Source organism: Phalaenopsis equestris, unplaced genomic scaffold (assembly GCF_001263595.1).
Source record: "Phalaenopsis equestris unplaced genomic scaffold, ASM126359v1 Scaffold000203, whole genome shotgun sequence".
Lineage (NCBI taxonomy): Eukaryota > Viridiplantae > Streptophyta > Magnoliopsida > Asparagales > Orchidaceae > Phalaenopsis > Phalaenopsis equestris.
In genome coordinates this window covers 1,933,933-1,955,410 of record NW_018164645.1, presented here as the reverse complement: position 1 = coordinate 1,955,410, position 21,478 = coordinate 1,933,933, and the positions used below count along the sequence as shown (strand labels likewise).

The following is a 21,478-nucleotide window of genomic DNA, read 5'->3' as shown; positions in this document are numbered from 1 at the left end:
GCCTCTATAGGGAACCAGGAACCCAGATAAAATAAACCCTATCTAATTTTTATGTTAGATAGGGGAACTTGTTGGCCTTTTTATAAAAATATTTCGCAGATCAAAACGAATGTCACAAATTGTTTAGTCTAGATGATTAAATCCCTATTACAAGTAATATATTTATTTTTCGGGATAAGTGTATTGCTTGTAGTATTGTATTAAATCATCTAAACTATTTAAAAATGTGAGACTCGTTTGGTCTCACTTATTTTAAAAATTAAAAACATTACTACTTTAAAAAAGTTATATTTATATTTAAATTATTTTCAAAATCACAAAATCATCACCGTTTCCAAACTACGAAAGTGAAGTTGAACAATAAAACGGCCGACAGACTTCCATTGATATGTGATGTTGTTATTTGTCGCTAGCATGGAGAATTTAATTTCCTTGTATGTTATTAATAAACTCTAACTTCCAAGATGCTTTTGCTCTATCCATTCACTTGTTAGGGTACAGGAGAAGTAATGAAGCTATACTTTTTATATGGTGCGTTGGTAGACACTAGCAATAAAGTTGTGCAGTGTGACGGGGGATATATGTGTATTCCGTTTTCTTGTAAGAAGACCATGGAAACATGATATTTCTATTCCACGAGGACTAGAAAGCTTTGTCATCCTCGAAGGAGATGAAAAGGACTTGCTCTTATTCCAATGGCTGGAAAACCCCATGTATGGGGCGGTCCTCCTTCTTAATTATAAAGATGACATTAACAAGGAGAAATTTTTGCATGTTAGGAAAGGGAGTGCATATTATAATAACTGGGAAGAAAATTAGGCGTACATGAATTAATTTTGAGATAGGTTAGTCACCATCTTGAAAATTTTAAGTTGAGTTATATTGCTTCGATTTTGGAAAATTAATAGAATGAATCTTAAGTTGTTAGCAATTAATCTTAGAAAATTAAGATCAAGTTTTATCCATGATAGTAAATGAATAGATTCCACACTAACGTTGCATGTAAGAGTGATGTCCAAAAGCTCATCAAGTTCATTTTAGCTGGAAGAGAATGATGCAGAACACTTTTGTTTGAGACTAAAAAGCAATAGATGTGTTTCATATACCATTTTTAGATTGGATTCTATTTGGAGAAAGGCTGGGTTGTTTGAGTGCATGTGATTTGTTGCGTGTGGAATATGTCTTAATCATTGTCTTATATTAAGCACCATATCAATGATCTTTTATTTTCTAAGCAATGCTTACTGGAGCTAATACTTCGAAATTTGCTGTTACAGCTGTTCTTACTTCCATGCATCTTTCCCAAGGGAAGCAATCCTTTTAAATTGTGAGTTACTGTTTATTTTTTCATACTTAACATTTTTATGGTTATGTTGAACTTGAGGGCAGAACAGGTGGATCATCCCGTGCTTATGACAGAGTGCATTTGCAATCCAATTTCTTCAAGGAGTAAAATGGCTGAGCTTCTTTTTGAAACTTATGGGGTGCCATCTATTGGTACAAGACATTTATGAAATTGCATTATTCATTTTTTTAGCATACTTTCAAATTACTGAGCATCTCCGGAACCTTCTATTCAGTACCTTTTCTTTTTGGAGGGTATAAAGGTTTGATGAAACTACTGGTTTCTTGCACTGCAGCTTTTGGTGTAGATGCGGCATTTGGTTACAAGTTTAACCAGCAACATGGAATTTGCTGGGAAGATGGCCTTGCTATTTATTCAGGATTCGCTACAAGCCATATTATTCCAGTGAGTTTCTTGCTTTGCTCTAAATTTGCATTTCGCAGTAAATGGCTAAAGTTGCTAAGATGCAAGTTTCCTGTTTAGCTGGTGAATTTACAGCAGGTCTCATGCTTATGCCTTGGAATGGCTTATCTGTGAATATATTACTTTTTAAAAGAGATCATTCCATCTGGACTTAGTGATGATATGAATCTTTTGAGTATAATTTGAGTAGTGAAGTAGATAATTGTATAATCAATATTTAACTGGGCTTAGTTCTCAACTTCATACTGTTTATCATATTCAGCTTTAAGGCCTCAATTGATGTGCGCTGGTTTTTTGTTCAAGGTAAGTTAAAATTAGTGTAATTTTGAATTTTTTTTAATATCATATATCTTAGGCCCTAGTGAAACATTGCTTATGGAAGATAGTAATTGAAACACTGTAAAGTCCAGAAATCCACTAGCTCTATTAAAGTTAAACTAAAATATGAATGAAGCGTTAGTTACGATTTAAAATCTTTTTAATTAGATGAATCTTGTACACTAATTATTTCATGCAAAGGATTAAAAAATTGCTATTGTACTTATAATCTATTTTAAATGTAAAGGAAGACGCCAAAATTCTATAGATTGAAAGCTGTTCTAAACTGATAATCTAGTGTTTGAAGTTTAAGCATAGACTCTGCTAGAGAGATGGTTTTTTTTTTGTTTTTTTTTTTAACATTCATGATTCTTTGTGTAGGTGCTATACCTTGATCATAGTTTATAGTGGACAGTATTGGTTTCACACTTCCCAATTCAGTTCAATTCAAAGAGAGTATTGGAAAGATGAATAAAAGAAATGACGAGTTTATGGAATGGGAAGGAATAGAATCGAATTGGCTATTAGATCTTTGTAGTCCCTTCAAGTTTCCCATTTGGGAATCAAGGAATTCATATTAACTGGGAAGAAAATTTTCGTTTATGTAAAGGGTGATTTTGAATTAACATAAAACTAGGACAATAGAAGAAATAAACATTGTATAATAGGACAAACATGTGTGTTAAGAATCAAACAACCCCTGATTGTATGCGAAATCAACCAGATTTCGACTATCCTGAGCCATAGCGATGATCTAGCCCCTGGTATATGGTATTATCTAATCACCATTCTACTGACATAAGCACTATATGGCCAAAGTTGACTATAACCACATTTTGATAAATTGAGACTTCTTTTATTTCTTGGTGATTGTAACTCTGTTATGTGGCTTAACTCTTTATTCAAATTCAAATTCAACTCATATTCACATCCAAAATAAAGTAATGAGGATGCGTAAAATTGTATTCTTCTTTCTATAACTGAAACCTGTTTTCACATAGCCCTCCTCAAGTTATAAAAATTTAATGCTGGCAAACATTGTCACTGTTGCTCAACCAACACATTTGAGTACAGAAACCATGATTTATTAGATAAGGATTGATTCTCCACTTATTGAAGTATGTCTCTTTTGTCTCTAATATAAGTATAATGCTCCAATATTCTTCAGATTGTAGTTCATGGTAAATATGTAGCTAAAGTTGAGGCAGAAAAACTGATGGTACCATAGATTTAAGGTTTATGGTAGAAAGTTGTTTATGACATTTCTAAGAATTTTGGATAGTCAAATTAGCTGCACTAAATGTTTGACTTCTGCCAATGCCTTGGGAAATGTTACTCATGTTTTGAAGCCAATTAGGGGCAAGATCTTGCACTGACATGTTCTTGTTGCTGCTATTTTTGGACAGGTAGGTATGGTTATAAGTGTTGTACTTGTCCTAAAGAGCTTCATTTTCACAATTTGAACCCATTCATTGTTGGGCATTTATGGCCCCTCAAAATACTCCTTCATGCCCAACATTTTGTTAGAGTAATTCTTTTCAAGTTTACCATCGAATGAAAGTGCCATGATTTTCACTTTATTGGCTATGATGTCATCCACATGGTGCTAATATTCATGGGTGAAGTATTGTAAGAATTATAGTGATCATCAAGCATATGATTATCTTTGAGGGGAAGAGCACCATGCGATTTATACTTCTAAGTGCCAACAAAGAGAAGGTCTCTCCGTAGGTCCTTGATGCTAAGATTTACAATGCAATTATTAGTAATTCCCTCTCAGCCAAAAAAATTGGGTTAAGGATTATAAAGAACCCTAAGAAAAATGAACACCACAAGAGCCTTAGAGTCCGTTTGGGGCAGCTTATAGTTTGTTTTGCACGTTTGCAGTGATTATCAGAAAACGACGTCTCTAATTTAGGGGATACGCGATCGCAGGTATAACCCCGCGATCAGCATTCGAAACGCCATCGTCGCTAATCTTTTACCCGCCTATCCCTCTCAGCAACGATTCCGCTCCTCCCTCCTCCGCACTTCCCAATCGGCCGAGAGGTAAAAAATCTCTATCATCTTCTATCTTTTTCACTCCTTTATTCGTTTTCTCATCTTCTCCTCCCTCGCTCTGCCCTAGATTGCGATCCCAAAGTTCTGTTCGCCATCCCTATCGCGATCCCTGCTTCTGTTCGCCATCCTGATCGCGACTCTTGCCACTGTTCGCCATCCCGCGACATTGCCTCTGATCGCCACTCTCGCCACTATTCGCCATCCCGCGACATCCTCTCGCCACTGTTCGCCACTGTTCGCCACTGTTCTCCATCCCGCGACATTGCCATACCTGCTTCTCTGTTCTGTTGCCGTTTCCCACTTCTTTCGGCATTTATTTATGCGGTACGATATTTAGCTTGTTTTGCAGCATTGGGACATGCTTTTGATGAGAAATGTGTTTCATATTTCTTAATAATAGTTGGTCTGTATGATTTCTGTTCGAAAATTTATAGTTTGCTGATTTGAGATTTTCATGCGATGTGCTTTACATCACTGGGAACTTTGGGAGTCATTGATTTGGTTTGAAACCTTGTGTTTATGCACTTTGTAAGGTTGATGAGCTTTATTTCCTTGGTCATCCTTAAGCACTTACATGCATGACACCTAAATTTAAATATATATATGCAGATTTTTCAAAATTTATTTTTTATGTGTTTGTATGTATGTGCCAATTTTTATAACCATTTATATTCATATGCTAAATTTTTATACTTAAAGTTTTCATTTTTGTTTATATATCTAACACTTCAATGACACCCTTACAATGGTAGTTAGGAAACTTAACATATTTTCTTATAGCGATAGTATTAACTCATTGTGAAATAGTTCATATCACAAATTCTTTCCAAATATTTTTCTAATATTAAGGTCTTCTTGAATGTTTAAGGCTTTATTGGATTTTTGGTTTTTTATGCTCAAGTTATTGGATTTTTTATGTTAAATTGTTGTAGTATTATTGGATTTTTTATGTGAAATTGTTATTAAATGCATTCTTTCCTTATTTAACCTTTCACTAATAAGTACTGCAATGAATAAGAACAAAGAAGTTGGATGATCTGCCATGTGGGACAGGGAAGCAACAAATATTTTCTGTGATTTTTGTTTTAAGGAGGAGTTAGGAATTAGACCTACAATAGTTTTTAACAAAGAAGGTTGACAGAATCTTATTTTCAAATTCAATGAACTGACAGGAAGAGACTATGATAGAATGAAATTTAAGAACAAGTGAGATCAATTAAAGAAAGATTGAAAAATTTGTAAAAAACTTAAAAGGGGAACTACAGGTTTGGGCTGGGATCTAGTGAAACGAACTATAGATGCTCATGAGGATTGGTGGGCTGAGAAACTAGAGGTAAAGTCTTACCTTATGCCGTTTCCTTATTTCAATTTTGGATATATTAAACTGATTTAACTAATTCAATTTTCTATGTCGTGCAGGTCGTGCCAGCATCTAAGAAATTCAAAATGAATGAAATTGATCCAGTAATGGAAGAGAAGCTGGATGGTATGTTCAGTGGGGTTGTTGCAACGAGAGCTCATGCTTTCACCCCATCTGAACCTAACTTCATTGGCGCAGCTGCTGTTCTTGGAACTGATAATGTAAGTGGCTCAGGAGAAGTGCCCTGCGAAATCCATAAGTCAGTGGAATCCTCATCCGTTCCAAAACGGCCTAGGGTGGACAAAAAGAAGAAAGGAGCCGCATTCATCAGGAGTACAATTGAAAAACTTGCAGAATCTTGCATTGTTAAGCTTGTTGCATCACAAGATATATCTATTGAGGGGCGCCTTGGAATTCTAAATAAACATGCTGAGGTTAAGGCGGACATGAAATTATATCTCAATTGTGTTAAGTTACTACAAGATCCAGTTCGTAGAGAATTTTTTGTGAAGTTAGAAGCAGAATACCAAGTCGATTTTTAACGTTCCTTCTTGGAAAACTGATTGTTTTGAAACTGTTTGTACTGTTTTGGAAAACTGTTTTGATTTCTTGTTTTACTTCTTGAAAAACTGATTTGTTTTGAAACTTTCCTTCTTACGTTCCACCCTAGCTTCTCGTTTTGTTTTCTCAAAACTATTTGTACTGTTGTAATGGGGATTGTTATTTTTTTTTCTAGCACTATTTTTTTTTTCTAGCACTATTTTTTTTTTTTCTAGCACTTTTTTTCTTCTATAGTTAACATTGTAGTTCTCATTTCTTTTGTGGTCTTTTGTGGTTATTTGTGGTTATATGTTTTATGGATGTCTTTATATGGTTGAAGGTTATAGCTATTCCCTTTGAACAAATTTTCGTAGGATGAATCCAGAACAATTGCACTATGTTGGAAAGATTATGTTTATTCTTACTTTGTTATATGACTACTACCTCACATACATCGACTGAACTCCATGTACGACATTGAGATATGTTGGTGATAAATGGGTCGGTGAGTTTCTAATAGGGCATCCGACACGTTTCACAAACATGTTCCGTATGACGAAAGAGATTTTCATCGATCTGCTCTACGAACTACAACACCAACATGATTTTGAATGGCTCGACCAGAATGATATCAAGAGAAGTGCTAGCAATAACATTCTATATATTATCTCAGAATGAGTCTATTAGAGGAGTCATGGAACGATTTCAACATTCATTAAAGACTATCAACAGATATTTCTCCACTGGCCTGAATGTTTTAGTAAGTTTAGCCTCTAAGATAATTAAGCCCGAGGATCCCACATTCCAGTCCATCCCGATACAAATTGTGAATCACCATCGCTACATGTCGTTCTTCAATGTATATCTTAAACGTGTCATTACTATATATAATTATTTACCTCTCAATCATTAAAAGATTAAACATTCTTACATTTAGGACTACATAGGAGCTATTGATGGAACCCACGTTGATGCGCCTGTATCTGACACCGACAAGGTGGCCTACATTGGACGATGTGGTTCTCCCACATAGATTGTGATGGCTGCTTGTGATTTCAACATGTGTTTCACATTTGTGATGGTCAAATGGGAAGACAACGCACACGATAGTCGTGTTTTTACGTAATTATAGCAAATATATTAGACATTTATGAGTCGTTTCTAAATTACGTATTTCATACAGGTAAATATTATTTGGTTGACTCCGAATATCCCTTACAAATGGGTTATTTAAAGCCTTATGTTGACACGAAATACCACATTCCCGACTTCGAGAGGTCAAGCGGGATTGCACGTGGTCAAGCGGGATTGCACGTGGTAGCGGGATTGCACGTGGTAGAAAAGAAATGTTTAACAAATGACACTCCTCTTTACGCGATGTCATTGAGAGGTCATTTGGGGTATGAAAGAACGGAAGAAGAAGTGGGTGATATTACGTGACATGCCAACCTACCCATTTCCGAAGCAAGTACAAATAGTTGTGGCAACCATGACTCTGCACAACTACATCCGACTTCCCCTACTACATCCACCGCCACCACTCTCGCTCTGACGTGGACTTTGCATCTATAGAAGAAGACATGCATCAGAATTTCATGTCGGTCATCTCATACCACATGAAGACTCAGAACATGCTTACAGTCGCGAAGGAGAAGGTGCAAGGGAAATGGCCGCCTTGCGAGACCAGATAGCTGACGAAATTGCTCGATCATGACATTGTTTTTTGTGGGTTCTTAAACTTTATTTTCTTGTATGAATATACATATCTTTGGAAGAAAGGAAATTATAAACAAGTAAAACAATTTATGTTGGATTTTGACGAAGTTCAAAGTCAGTTTTTGTTTCCTTTTTTTTGACAGTTGTTGAATGTTCTGTGAATTTACCCTTAAATTAAGATTAATTGAATTTGACGATGGTTCAATTTCTACCCTGCATTTTAGGAAGATTTCTTCTTATTTTTTGCAAAATTTTGAATTTCATGTCGCTATAAGGTCTTGTTGAAGGCAGCAACAATGCATCCAAACAATGGCAGACATTTGTTTGCTATGTTTCCTATATGTCCCGTTCTCCTTGCTTTGTGCTGCTCCTACTATTAAAATCACCTCTTATAATTTATTTGCAAGATTTTGCTGCAATCTTTTTTTATTATATTTTGCTAACGAGCAGTTATGCGTCTGTACTCTCAATTACTATAACTCATTCTTTGCGATATATATATATATATATAGAAAATGAAGTGATGAAAAAATGCATAACAATTAAGAATTTTGATGTTAGATATGTAAAAACAAGGTAGAAGATTTGGACGGTATAAATGTAAAATGTGGAATTTTGATGTTAGATATCTAAAAAGATAGGAATTGGGTGGTATGTATGTGAATACCCTTCTATTTTTAAAAGTCTTACATACATAGCACACAATTCTTGTATGTTTACATTTCCAATACTTAAAATTTGATATTTACTTATATACTTCTTATGCATGAAAACATCTGACTGGTATAGATGTAAAAATCAAATTTTAGGTGTTAGATACGTTAATACATAAAAATTGGGTTGCTCCAAGAAATGCAATTATATAGAATTCTTATATGACTGTTATGTGGATTTATAAAATATGCTTTATCAATTGCTGTAATTTGCTTCATTTACGATTATGCATGTTTGAGAGGCTTGGTCATTTATAGTGTATTTATAAATGTGGTATTTTTTATGTGGTATGAAATCTTTGGGTGACATAAATTTAAGTAGTAAAAGTTTATGTGTTAATAACATATTTTAGTATTTGAGTGGCGTAAGGATTTGAATTTCATAACCAAGTTTCTCATCTGCAGTCTTCTCACCTGCCAATTGCTTCTTCCTCTCGTAGGCAAAATTGGCACGCTACTTCCTCTTCTCCTATAATTCCTGCTGACAAACGATAAATCAATTAAAAACAAGAATGCTGCAAAAGCAAAGCAAAAAAAATGACTTTTGATCCGCTATGTAGTGTTTTTTTTTTGGATTTTATTATATTAAATATTTTCTCATTATATTGTTGTTGCAAACAGCTCGACTGCGTGTGGTCGAAATGATCATTTTTCCAAAAACAACTATAAATAAGTTGTTTACAAAACGCACAAACTAAACAGCTAAACAACTTATCTAAAACAGGGGTAGAATGATCATTTCTTCAGAATCAGCTATTTTCCAAACGCACAAATCAAACAGTCAGACAGCTTATCCGAATCAGCTGCTCATCAGCAGATTATCAAGATAAGTTGTTTATCAGCAGAAACTGGATAAGATGTAGCTGCCTAAACAGATCCTTACCTTCGCTCAAGGGATTTTTGTGCGATACATTTTATATTTGCCACCTGACAATCAGAACTGGTTGCCCTTGTTGTTCTTCCAAGGTTCCAGCCAAAGGGCCGGTGATGGACTTGTGAACTTTGTTGGCAATTCTAAAGGTGGTGCTTGAAACAAAACTTTATAGAATTCCAACAATTTGTAATTTAAGGAATACAATGGATCATTGCTCAACATAGAAGAAAAGTAAATAAGGAAAATGTGATAACACAGAACTTGATTTATGGAGTTTTTTGGTTTTAAAAAAGTAGTCTAATGAAATAGTTTAAGATCGTCATCTTTGGAATGTAGCTTTTGAATTTCAAAGGGTATTGTTGTCTTGTCTCGACCTTCTTAATTAAAAGCCTACTGCTGAATTTTCTAAATTTATTGGAATTTCTACTTGCCAATAGTAAAATTTAATGAAAGGATCGATAGATTATTTTTGATTAAAGAAGAGAACTGATTGAAAATAATAAAAAACATAAAAGTTGATTTAGGGGTGTTTCTTAGGTGTGGGGGTTGAGTTATTGAGAATGCTAGAAATCCTAGGATAGGACTAGAGCTAGACTAGTTCTGATATCAAATGATATCAGAATTAACCCAAAACTCGATTGGGAAAGCAAATTTTATTACGTAAAGCAAAAGAGATTACAATCAATGACCTTAAATTAGAAAAAAAACGCGGCACAAGCACAAATACCCCGCTAGGGTGAGGTGGGAAAGTGGTGGTGGCTGGTGAAGTAGGGGTTGGAAGGTTATCCGACATCGGGACAGCTGACTGAGTTGTGGTGAGTGGGCTCGGGAAGGGCAGCAACAGGCTAAGGATGGTGTAGGAGGTGGCGGCAGTAAGCAGCGAGGGTGTAGGAAGTGCGACAACACCAAGGAGGTGTAGGCAGGAGCGGCAACAGTAAGGAAGGTGCAAGGAGGATGAGACAACATCATGGAGAGGTGCAAGGAGGGCAGCAACAAGCAGGCGAGGGGAACATGGAAGGAAATATGAGGAGATAATCACCAATTTGGAGCAAAATATGGTCAGAGCGCCACCTGTCCTTGGATTCAACCCAAACAAAGGAAAAGACGCCGACAACAAAAAAACCAAAGCAGAAACTGACCTAAAACACAACAAATAACAAATGGTAGTTCTGGATTAAAGAGAAGTGGGCCCGCTCCAAATTAGAGGGAACCATGCACATGGAAGGAATGGTCAGTCCTTCTCCCATTTGGACCGAGCCGGTCTGGCGTGCGTGGCAATTTCCATGCAGGCATAGAAAGGATAAAAAACGGAAGGAGGGATTGATCCCAGATGATTTTATCAAATGGTTATAAACATTTCTAGTTTGGATACCGTAATTTTGTTTAAGGCTATATTAGATGGATAAAAAAATTTGCCCACTTTATATGTCTACTCTTGATAGGAAATGCATCTTGATTTTAGTGCAGCAAGGATAGAGCCTCTTATGACTCCCGATCCTCTTCTAGATTTTTGTTTGAATTATCATGGTATCTATAAACTCTTAAGTCTTACATAGCTCTTATAGACATGATTTCGATGCCAACGCGTCGTTTTGTCTCCTTTAGCTTCCCCACAATGGCATAAGCACTTCTTACTCACCATCACGCTCCAACTTGTGTTCCTATAACAATCATAGATAGTGTGCTTTCTGTATTGCTATTTTCATCCTAACAGTCAATGGCATGTGCCCATTGGGATAGCAGCCTATCAAACTTCCACTTGAAGTTTTTATCACAAAAAAACTGCACTAAATATTGTTTTGCCACATCAGTTTCGTTTCACTCTGCATCCATGATAGCTAGTAAGACCTAGAGTAATCCTATGTGAGAAAATTCAATTTGTTCACCATCTTAGTTGTAACAATGTTTTCATATCTTCTTTCATTAATGCTCATATTGTACACTTCCCTTGACTGGTGCATTGTACATGAATATGCTGTGGCATAGCCGCTCAAAGGCTTTTTCAATAGCGACTCTTACCAGTCATCCGATAGTAAGTATCCAGTCTTTGTCTGCCTTCATTAAGTGTTTTCCTTTTAGCTTTGGAGCTTCTACTTCTTATGTGTGTGTGTGTGTGTGTGTGTGTGTGTGTGTGTATTTGTTGCTCTTCTTCAATGAGTGAAATAACTATATTGGAGCAATATGAAGTAATTTGGTCAAACCCTAAATATCAGTGACACTTGGTGTGTTGTGCTTTGTTGTTGGAAGCACTTGCCTTGCTACATTTTGCACTTGGGATTGTCGAATGGATTTTTTGGTGTGAAAAGTGATTCGTCTCTTCCTAGGATTTATGGACAGTTTTGTATGGTTCTTGCATAGATCCAAGTGAAACTTGCAAGTTTGTTGCTATTTTTTCCACTATTTTCTCCACTCTTTTTGACATCAACACATTCATAGAGAGGAAACACTGCTAGCAGAATATGGCTCTTTTATGATTTGGCAACCATCTTTGCTTTATGTGAAAACAGCTGAACAAGTATATGTGTCGGTCAATCTTGTTAGTCACTTAAAAATAAAACAACTACCATGCAACGCCGACTTGTGCTTGTTCCTTTGAAAGTAGACTTGGAGCTCTGCATCAATGTTTCTTTCACCACTTGTTCAGGAATACAATGGAGGCTTTCACCAATTAGGGAGAAGCATTCTTGACGTCTGCAATGATACGTATTGATCATCTTATATAGTTCATTTTTTGTAAATCTTTTTAGGATTCTACTTGGTTTTGGATATTTTCGAATTACTCCTATTTTTCTTTGAGGTTTGAGTGATTTTGCATATATCAGTGTAATCGTTAAACCTCTTTAATCATTTGAGATGATTGAAATTATGATATTTCTCTTCTTGTTCTCCACCCCCACTCTTTTGATCCACCATTGTTTTCATCATTGTTTGTATTACGACCTTTTTCTCCCTTCTTCCAGTATGCATGAGCAAGCAAAAAGTAGCATGTCTTTTTGCGGGCTTTTATACTCTTATTGAGCTGCAAGAAGGAAAAAAAGGAAGTTTCTTAGAGATATAATGTTTCTCATAAGTAACACAAACATTGCTGATTTCTTGCATAAAACAATACCCATTATTTTCTTTACCCTCGCATGAAAAGATTTTTTCTCGTTTTCTTTTATGTTTGTATTTCTCACCCACTTTGAACATCAAGTACTGATCAATATTTTTCTTAAAGCAACCAATGTATCAGTCGTTTTTTCTTTTTTTTTTATTTCGTTAGTCTTTGCTCATTATGGTTATTTTCAGTTTGTAGGAGGGGAGCCTGTTTCGGAGGCTTGCTGTCGGACAAATGTTGGTGGATATCATATTACCGATTATTTGAAGCAAATTCTTTCCTTGAGTTATCCCTATCACATGTATATATTTTCCTGACCCCGTGCATTATATCGTCATCAAAGTTGAGGTAAATATTAATTTCTAAGTTCCGCTTAAAAAGGTCAAGCATAACATGGGAAAAGGCTGAGGAGCTGAAGCTGGAGCACTGCTATGTTGCTTATGATTATGCTGCGGAATTGCAATTATTTCAGGTGTTTTCATCATTTATAATTTTAATCAATAATGTCCATATTGCCTAAATGTTTTTTCTAGTTCTATTAATAGTGAAGAAATTTGCTATCTGTATGCAGTTCAGGAATTTCTCTGCTTTGTTCTTTTCTTTTATAAAATTTTGAGGATCTATGTGGAGCACACCAAGAAAGATGGGAAAAGCTTTTTTATAGTGGATTTTTCATATGTTATACTTTTTGCTGCAAAGCTGCAACAAATATGATCAATTTTAACCGATGCTGAACTGTGTCATGGTTATGAAATTTACTTTATTACAGCCAACAGCCAAGCCAACGTGTTCATTGAGCGATGAACACAAATTTTAGGCTTTTAAAGGCTTCCCTTGTGAGTGAGATGTGCACATTATATGACAAATATAAAATAAAAATTATAGGGATTCAAAGCCTTTTTTATGTTTTTAAACATTCTTCAAAAGTTTGGACAACTAATTTAGAATGTTTATGAAGCTAGAAACTTGGGTTCTTAGGGCGATCGGATGATTTTGATTTCAAAGGTTCTCTATCTGTGATTGAGATTTATACATTTTCAATGCAGAAGTTGAGTGCATTTAAATCACTTCTTAGTTATTTCTCCAAAATTGCTGCTTTGGCTGCAAATAACATTAGAAAATGGCGATTGAAATTTGAAACTGTGATTTGAATGTCAAGGATATGTGTGATGTTATTTTCTTTCTGTTCATTAAAGACCCTGGAGTTGTTGGAGAACTTCTAGCAAAGGCAGGTGAGTACATAGGGTTATATAAATGTGATTTACACCCTTTTGTGACTCATGTTTGTCTTTCTTGGTTGGAATTTTCTACTTAAAATTTCTTCAATTGTCGCCATCATAATCTTAATTATCTTTATCCCAACAATTGCTCTTGGCTTTATGAAAGTTTCTCCTTATCTATCAATTCAACTCACCAGTTATCCTATTGTTTATTATTTTTTATTAAGTCGATCTTTTGTTTGCTCCTTTCTTATGGCTCTTGTGGGACAAACTGCCTTCTTTATATTGATATGCTTTAGGATTGGATGTGATATTAGAGCTCTATGAAATCCTTATAACTTAACTATTTACTAATTTTTAATTATTATTATTATGACGCTTAATGCTATTCCACTTGCCTAAATAAATATTCATGTGTTGGCAGTTTTTAATGAAGTGTTTAAGTGTCACATAAAGTAACAACATGCTACCCTTGTTGGGTTAGAAAATGGTTGACATCAGAAAACTCCCTTAAATCTCCAAAATCTGTATCTATGCTGGTCTTTTTTTCTCTAATGATGACGTTATTGCTCTCACTGCAGAAAGGGACAAAAGAAGCTGAAGAGAAAACGAGGTGTTGGCAGCTTCCATGGATTCCCCCTTCTCAGGAGGATGCTCCATCAGAAGAAGAACTTGCGAGAAAGGCAGCTTTGAAGGAAAAACAAGGTCAAAGACTGCGAGATATAGCTGCTGCAAAGAAGTCTACTAGAATATTTGAGCTTGAACATGAATTGCATGGGCTGGAAGATTTAATGCAACAGCTTGAAGAGGTGGAGGAAGAAGAGATGTATTCTGTTCTGTCTGCCACTGTTTTCAGTTCCAAACAAGAAATTGAATCTGCTGTAAATAGGGTAACACAATCCCTTCGGAAAGCTAGGGGTGAGCCAAGTGAGATTGAGGAGAAGGCAGATGCTTCATTGTCTGAGAAATATCCTCTAATCAGTATTCCTGACAACATGTTAACCCCTGAGCAGGTATATGGAGTGTACACCCATGCATTTTTTTTATTTTCCTTTAAAAATTATATTCTGTGTGAAGTTTATGGTGCCATTTTTGTATACCATTCTTGTATGCTGAATAACTATTGTTCGATCCTAGAGATTTCTTGGTCCTTTTTTTTATATTTGGAAATTAGTATATCGTATGTCTACTTTGCGTGACATTTTTTCTTTCTGCAGCTAAAAGAAAAGAAAAAACAGATATTTCTGAAGACCACATCTGAGGGCAGGTTGCGTGCCAAGCAGAAAAAATTTAATGAAGAATTGCTTCGTGAGAAACAAAATCAACAAGATGAAGAAAAACGCCTGTAAGATGAGATCATTCTCCCCATTTTGCTTATTTCTGAGAACTTAAAGACGTGCCATATGTGTGTGCACGCGCGCGTGTTTTTGTGACCAAGTTATATGAAAAGTAAAAGATTAGTTTTTGCGGAATGAAACTCCCATCTTCTGCATATTTATCTATTTCATCAATCTGCTTCTACTCATCATTCAGTACTTTCCATATGGATGTGAGGCTTTTATGATTCTTTTTATTGATGTTAACATGATTATGTATTTCATTTGGATGCCAGAGCTTCCTTCTAATTTTTGCAAACAACTTTTTTATCATACTTAATTTCCAATATCTGATCTTTTACATTTCAGAGAGAATCCAGAACTCTATCTTGAACAAACACGTGTAAAATATAGAGAGCTCTGTGAGAGAGTTGAACAACGGAAACGTCTGAAGGCAAATGGAAACGGTAATTCATCAGGTGGTGTTGGCCGGGGTGAGCGCTTGAATTCTGCACAGAAAGAGAGAATGCGACTCTTGACAACTGCAGCATTTGATCGAGGAAAGGGTGAGGACACTTTTGGAGCTAGAGATGAAGATTGGCAGCTTTACAAACTGATGAGCAGGGATAATGATGATGATGATGACAGTCTTGAGGAGGATGAGACAGAACTAGCTCGTGTAACCAACAGGCTCCAGGTTAGTTTTGTGCAAAAATTTACATTATTTCGTGTTTTATGCTGTAACTGCTGGTTATTGACCATGCTATTATCACATTTATTCTTTTTCAAAATTAAAAAAGAAAAACAAATATGATGTTGTCGCTCAAACTAGTCACTGTAGCTCCTAAAATTTGCTCTCTTTTCATTGTCGGCTGTTCTGAAAACAAGTGAAACCGGGGTATACCGAGGAATCGCCAGATGCGAAGCATTTCAGCCAGCAAGGAACTAGAAACTCATTATAGAAATTCTACAAGATTGAGTATTTATTGTCCCAGCCTCCTCTTAGAACGAATGATAGCTGGGATTATTTTTTTAAAATATTAAAAATGGTGTTTTTAATTGAGTGAAAAACTTATTTTGTTCTCTTTTTAACCATGTTTTAAAAATAGTAACAAAAAATGATACCAAACTGTGCCTTAAGCTTAACAAATGACTTCATTGATGTGATTAGACCCAAATACCATCAATTAGCATTTTACAGATGATGTTTTTCTACTTAGTAGCCTGGTACGAAATTTCTGTTCTACTTGGATGGTTGTTGAGAAAATTTCTGCACGTCATCGGTCCTTCCTTTGCCCATATTAGTTTCTGTCAGACTGATCTAGTATTTCAATCCTTCCATTATGAGCAGGAAATTGACCCAGAATTTATTGCAAAATCAGACTTGGCAACACTCGAGCTTCCCCGGCTCCGGCCGCTAACTGCTGAGGATTTCAAGATCAACCTTGGCGTCGAGCGCTTTCGTTGTCCCGAAATACTATTTCAACCCAGCATGGTTGGAGTAGATCAAGCCGGCCTTGATGAGATGACCGGCGTTTCTCTCAGGAGGCTCTCCTCAAAGGACGAAGAGCTCAAGAACAGAATGTGCAGTTCCATTGTTGTACTTGGCGGCAGCTCGCTCTTCCCCGGTCTTGAGTCTCGATTGGAAGCAGGGATTCGGAAGATCCGGCCTTATCTTTCGCCTCTTAAGGTTGTGAGGTCTTTGAATCCAGTTTTGGATGCCTGGAGAGGTGCAGCTGCTTATGCTGCTTCGGTGCAGTTCTCTACTCAGACTTTCAGTATTCAGGACTATTATGAGAAAGGTGAATCTGGTCTTAAGCAGCACCAGATCAAGTATAGCTTATGATTAGTATTTTGTTTAAGAATATGTATTGTGGCTCTATTACTCTGCTGTTTTAGTGCTAAATTGTATGCGTTTTATTGGCTAAGTTTGAACATTTGAGTTTGCTGATGAATTGATTCTTTTTTCTTTCAGTTTAATCTTTAAGCTACAGTGAGGTAGCCTGGGTTTTGCCTTCCCCTACTTATTATTGGGGAAAACTGTCGGTGTAATATGCAAACTTTGACTGTTTACGGAACTAACCCAAGCAAAATTACAATGAAAAGCCAAAAAAAAAAATCATGTATTTGATATCCAATGTCATTTTAAGAGAGTTCAGAAATCATTTGATATATAAGCAAAAAAAGAGGAGGGAGCTGGCTAAGCGTTCATGTTTAACTATGTCTTCCAGTTTCGGCCACGTAGTTGCGATACATGCCGCATTTATGTATTGCATGAAATGCTTAGGGTGATTTCAGATAAAGTTGCTGCCTTCAATCCTCCACATTTTTTTTCAATGTGTTATTATAAGAGAAAAGATTTTAGACCAAGTATCTTTCTATTTCACTACAATGTAAGTAGCCCATTTCCTTTCATGTGCACCATTTATTTATAAGTTTTAATTATAGTTTGAACATTATAAGAAAAATCACAATTGAGTTGCATTAATTAAAAATATACTTAACAAAGCCTGTTAATTACTAGTTTTGAAATTATATAGGAGTCTAACCTAATTATAGATTCCGACTTGTAAACCTTGTTGACAAGGCTTGTCATATACGACGAGTTGTTCTTCGGCTTGGGCAATTAGAGTTTGTTCGATATGGTGAGTTCATTTCGAGCCAGGCGAGTTCATCATGGGTCACATTTATCACTAATATGGCTAGTAGGCTTGGTCACCTTCAAAAACAGAAAATAATATTTTTATATATTATTTTTTTATTTTTTATTTTAAAAATAGAAAATAGAAAGTAATTACAAACATAAATTTAAAATATTTGGATGGGCATTACCACTCCCACTACTTCTGCAACTTATCTCATCGATGCATATGATTGTATATAAAGTTTTTTCAGTCAAAGCTTAAATAAAATGCAATTTTTTACTTTATTACTGTCCTTTAATACAACTAAGGAGCGTAAAAGGAAAAAAAGAATAGAATCTGAGATGAAGATTAGTTACCTTATCGCAGAAAAGGACAATCAATTCCAACTATTTCACGTGACGCTCGGAGCACTTGGTGACAAAATCTAAGTCGGCCCGGCCGAACTACGTGGTCGAGCTAGAGGCCCCGTCCATGGGCGTTGACTTTGAGAGCTTCTCTCCCATCGCCTATCCTTTCAATTGGCCTGACGTGGCATGCGTATCATGCCGCTGACCCGTCTAGCTTCTGAGAGTCAACCCCCTGTCCCCACTTCCCATTCAATTCCTTTTTTTGTTTTCTTCTTAAAATTAAAATATGATAGCCACAAGTCAACGTCTACGTAGTAAATCTAATCTCTGCATGCTTTTTACCTAATGCCCTTCAAACTTACTTACATGACGTATCGTTTTCACAAGTGTTGTGGTTGCATGATTTGACCGATAGGACATAATTTAAATGCTTTAAGATATAGTTATAAGAAAATTTAATCAAAAGTTTTTCACTCGTTTTGATGGAAGCCAACGGCCGTGATTGATTTGGTGGAGTCGATCGATTCACATAAGACAATATTATTCCGTTAAGTTGTTGAATGACTCCATTCCTTTGAAAACTAACCCAATAAGGTCTATTTATCAACTCAAATTTCTCTTATCCTTATTATTTCATATAATTACATATATTATAATGCGGCAATACAAAGATTTTACTGAGTCGAGGGCAGTTTTGTAATGTAAAATTATTTATTTTAACATTTGATTCTCTATTAAAGGCCTGAAGGCTGCAAGGCGCTTGAAGGCAATACAAGCAATTGGTCAGCCAAAGACATCACCATTATTGTCCTTATAGTTCCACACGATTAACTCATCTTCATCTTGGATCTCTACAGTTTGGATGGAGACATCGAATGAATCTGAAGAGCTGAATTCTGTTGATAGGAGCAATGGTGGATATAATGAGATCATAAGAGAGGAGCTCATCATGCAGGATCTAATTCTCTACGGCTCCTCCGTTTCACCATTCTTGCCGCCATGGAAATCGACCGAGCAAGAACAGAACACACCAGATGAGCTCATAACCAAGCCGATGGTCGGCCCTACAAAAATCAAAATGCCAACGAGTTGCAGCAATGGATCACAGTTGGAAGGTTACAGCAGTTACAGATCACCAATGTATGATGCCATTTCAGTCATTAATTTTGTACAGTGTTTGTGCTGGTCTGGTTTGCCCAAACTTATTTAATCAATTTGTACTGCAGGATTGCGTTGCCTGAGAAGGGGCTGAGTGCAAAGATGGAGGGTAAGTATACTCTCAGAATTAAGACTTGTGGTATTGGAGTTGCAGACGATGGCTACAAGTGGAGAAAGTATGGTCAGAAATCTATCAAAAATAGCCCAAATCCAAGGTATTTAATCTTTTGTGCTAAAAAAGATGAAATTTTGGGTTAGATTGTGGTAGCAATTTTAAATCTTTTTTTTTTTTTTTTTTTTCGGATAGGTTTTTTGCTATTTCCTTAAGATTTAATCTACACTTTAAGTCCGTAAAAATACTAAACGGTTAAAATAGTAGTATTTGTTTTTTTTTTTTTAACACAATGAAGTAGTAGTTGAATTGACTCTATTATGATCTAAAGTTCATGAATTTGAAATATAAAATAATTTTTTTTTTAAATAAAAATATGATTTTGTGTATCAACCCCTTAATTTCTGATCAGATTAATATGATCATGAGTATGTACAACTTAAAGATGAAGCAAAAGAGAAAGCTATAGGAATGACAGTGAGTCAGCAATGCAAAAACTCTAATTTTTCACACTTATTTAAGATTACAGAATTAATTAATAGCATTTAAGTTAGAAAGAGATGCACCATCTGTTCATTCGCTGTAGGCTGAAAAAGCAGTTAGAAAAGAGCACAAAGCTATTACTCTTAAGACCATTATGAGCACTACAATTTCTTGCTGCAGCTAACATTCACCGACAAAAAGAGCTTAATTTTTATTTCGATAAGAAAATAAAAATTAAAGAACTAAAGCTAAAAAAGATATACAGCGTCTCAATTTTCATTAATTTTGCCTAAAACGTGAATTAAACCATTTATATCCAATAAATAACATAAGGATCGCCATTAAACCTAGCATTAGAGCTGTGCACAAAATGATATAGCAACAAAAACATATATTCACATATACTAACATACCACTTATTTTTTAATAGTTACTCATAGTATATTAGTTGAACATTTAACTATTATTATAATATGCATGACACTTCCAAACATTCTTTATTTATGTATTAGTTATTATTTAAGTATTAGTTAGTAGTGGATATAAAAATAGAGACAAAAGTAATCACAATGATAAAAAGTATGTGTTTTAATATTATATTACAAAAAGGTTCATCTAATTAAATAGAAAAATAGCAATTCACGAATTTTCTTCCATTTAATATAAATATATATATATGCTAAAATATGAAAGGAAAATGACAAAGCCCTATTCATTGAACTTAATTAGCTTTTCCTTTTATAAAAAACAGGAGTTACTACAGGTGCACCAATCCCAAGTGCAACGCAAAAAGGCAAGTGGAGAGATCAACTGAAGATCCAAACATGCTCATAATTACATATGAAGGCCTCCACCTTCACTATACCTACTCCCACTTATTCCACTCCCAACCCCATGACTTGTCTGTAACAAAGAAACCCAAGACTAACTCTTTAGCTTGGCAACCTCATCATATCCTCAATCAAGACCAACCAATGCAATCAACTGTTCTGCAGCTGCCACTGATAACTGGAGATAGTCAACAAAATACCTTTTTGGACGTTCAGAAGTTCCAAAATTCAGCCATGAGAGATGAAATCATGCAAGAAGAAGCTCTATATGATAATAATAATAATAATAAGGAACATTGTTCGCAAGGTCTGCTGGAAGATATTGTGCCTTTGATGGTAAGAAAGCCTTGCAGCCCTGGGGAATCATCAAATGAGCCTTCCTGTCCCTCTCAAGCTTCCTCACCCTCTTATTCTTCCTCTCTTTGTTGGACTCCTGAAACTTTTCATTTTGCTGAGGGTGTACTTTCTAGCATGGTGTGAGTAAGGAGAGAGGTTGTCAGAAAATATGACAGCATATGTAGGACATGAGTCTGTGTTGCTGTTATGGAACATGGTCTTTAAGGGAAAAATATTATTAGATCTTTTTTATACTATGAAATTAGTGAAGGCGAGCATGATACCTTTGCTTGTAGCATTGCATGTATGCATTATCTAAACGAGGAAAAAATTTTCAGTTTGGTATATTATTCTAATTTAAATTTTATCAACATGTGCTTTAATCATAATCTTCAAAAATGATCAACATAGTTTAGTTTTTCATTGATTAATCATATATTATTATCGTCTCAAAATAAATTTGATATTATAATGCTCATTACAATTAAATTGGATTCAATGTATACATACATGCACATAGATATGTATGCATGTCTGTACATATATATGTGTGTGTGTCTATATATATATATATATATATATAT

At 35.4% G+C, this 21,478-nt stretch overlaps 2 protein-coding genes across 2 annotated transcripts in view; both read left to right on the top strand.

Annotated features, from left to right (window-relative positions):
* Window positions 1–17,086, top strand: part of LOC110022894 (actin-related protein 5) — a 52,532-nt gene extending 35,446 nt beyond the window's left edge. Inside the window, exons 5-12 of the mRNA XM_020722045.1 lie at window positions 1,395–1,497; window positions 1,641–1,750; window positions 12,639–12,748; window positions 12,829–12,919; window positions 14,249–14,680; window positions 14,885–15,012; window positions 15,353–15,680; window positions 16,335–17,086. Coding sequence (XP_020577704.1) covers window positions 1,395–1,497; window positions 1,641–1,750; window positions 12,639–12,748; window positions 12,829–12,919; window positions 14,249–14,680; window positions 14,885–15,012; window positions 15,353–15,680; window positions 16,335–16,829 — 1,797 coding nt within the window. The 3' untranslated portion in view covers window positions 16,830–17,086. The remainder of the gene's footprint in view (window positions 1–1,394; window positions 1,498–1,640; window positions 1,751–12,638; window positions 12,749–12,828; window positions 12,920–14,248; window positions 14,681–14,884; window positions 15,013–15,352; window positions 15,681–16,334) is intronic.
* A 1,681-nt stretch (window positions 17,087–18,767) lies between these two features.
* On the top strand, window positions 18,768–21,038 carry LOC110022965 (probable WRKY transcription factor 49). The gene is made up of 3 exons (XM_020722141.1): window positions 18,768–19,115; window positions 19,202–19,348; window positions 20,480–21,038. The coding sequence occupies exons 1-3, from the start codon at window positions 18,838–18,840 to the stop codon at window positions 21,036–21,038; spliced, it is 984 nt and encodes a 327-aa protein (XP_020577800.1). The 5' UTR covers window positions 18,768–18,837.
* The last annotated feature ends 440 nt before the right edge of the window (window positions 21,039–21,478 follow it).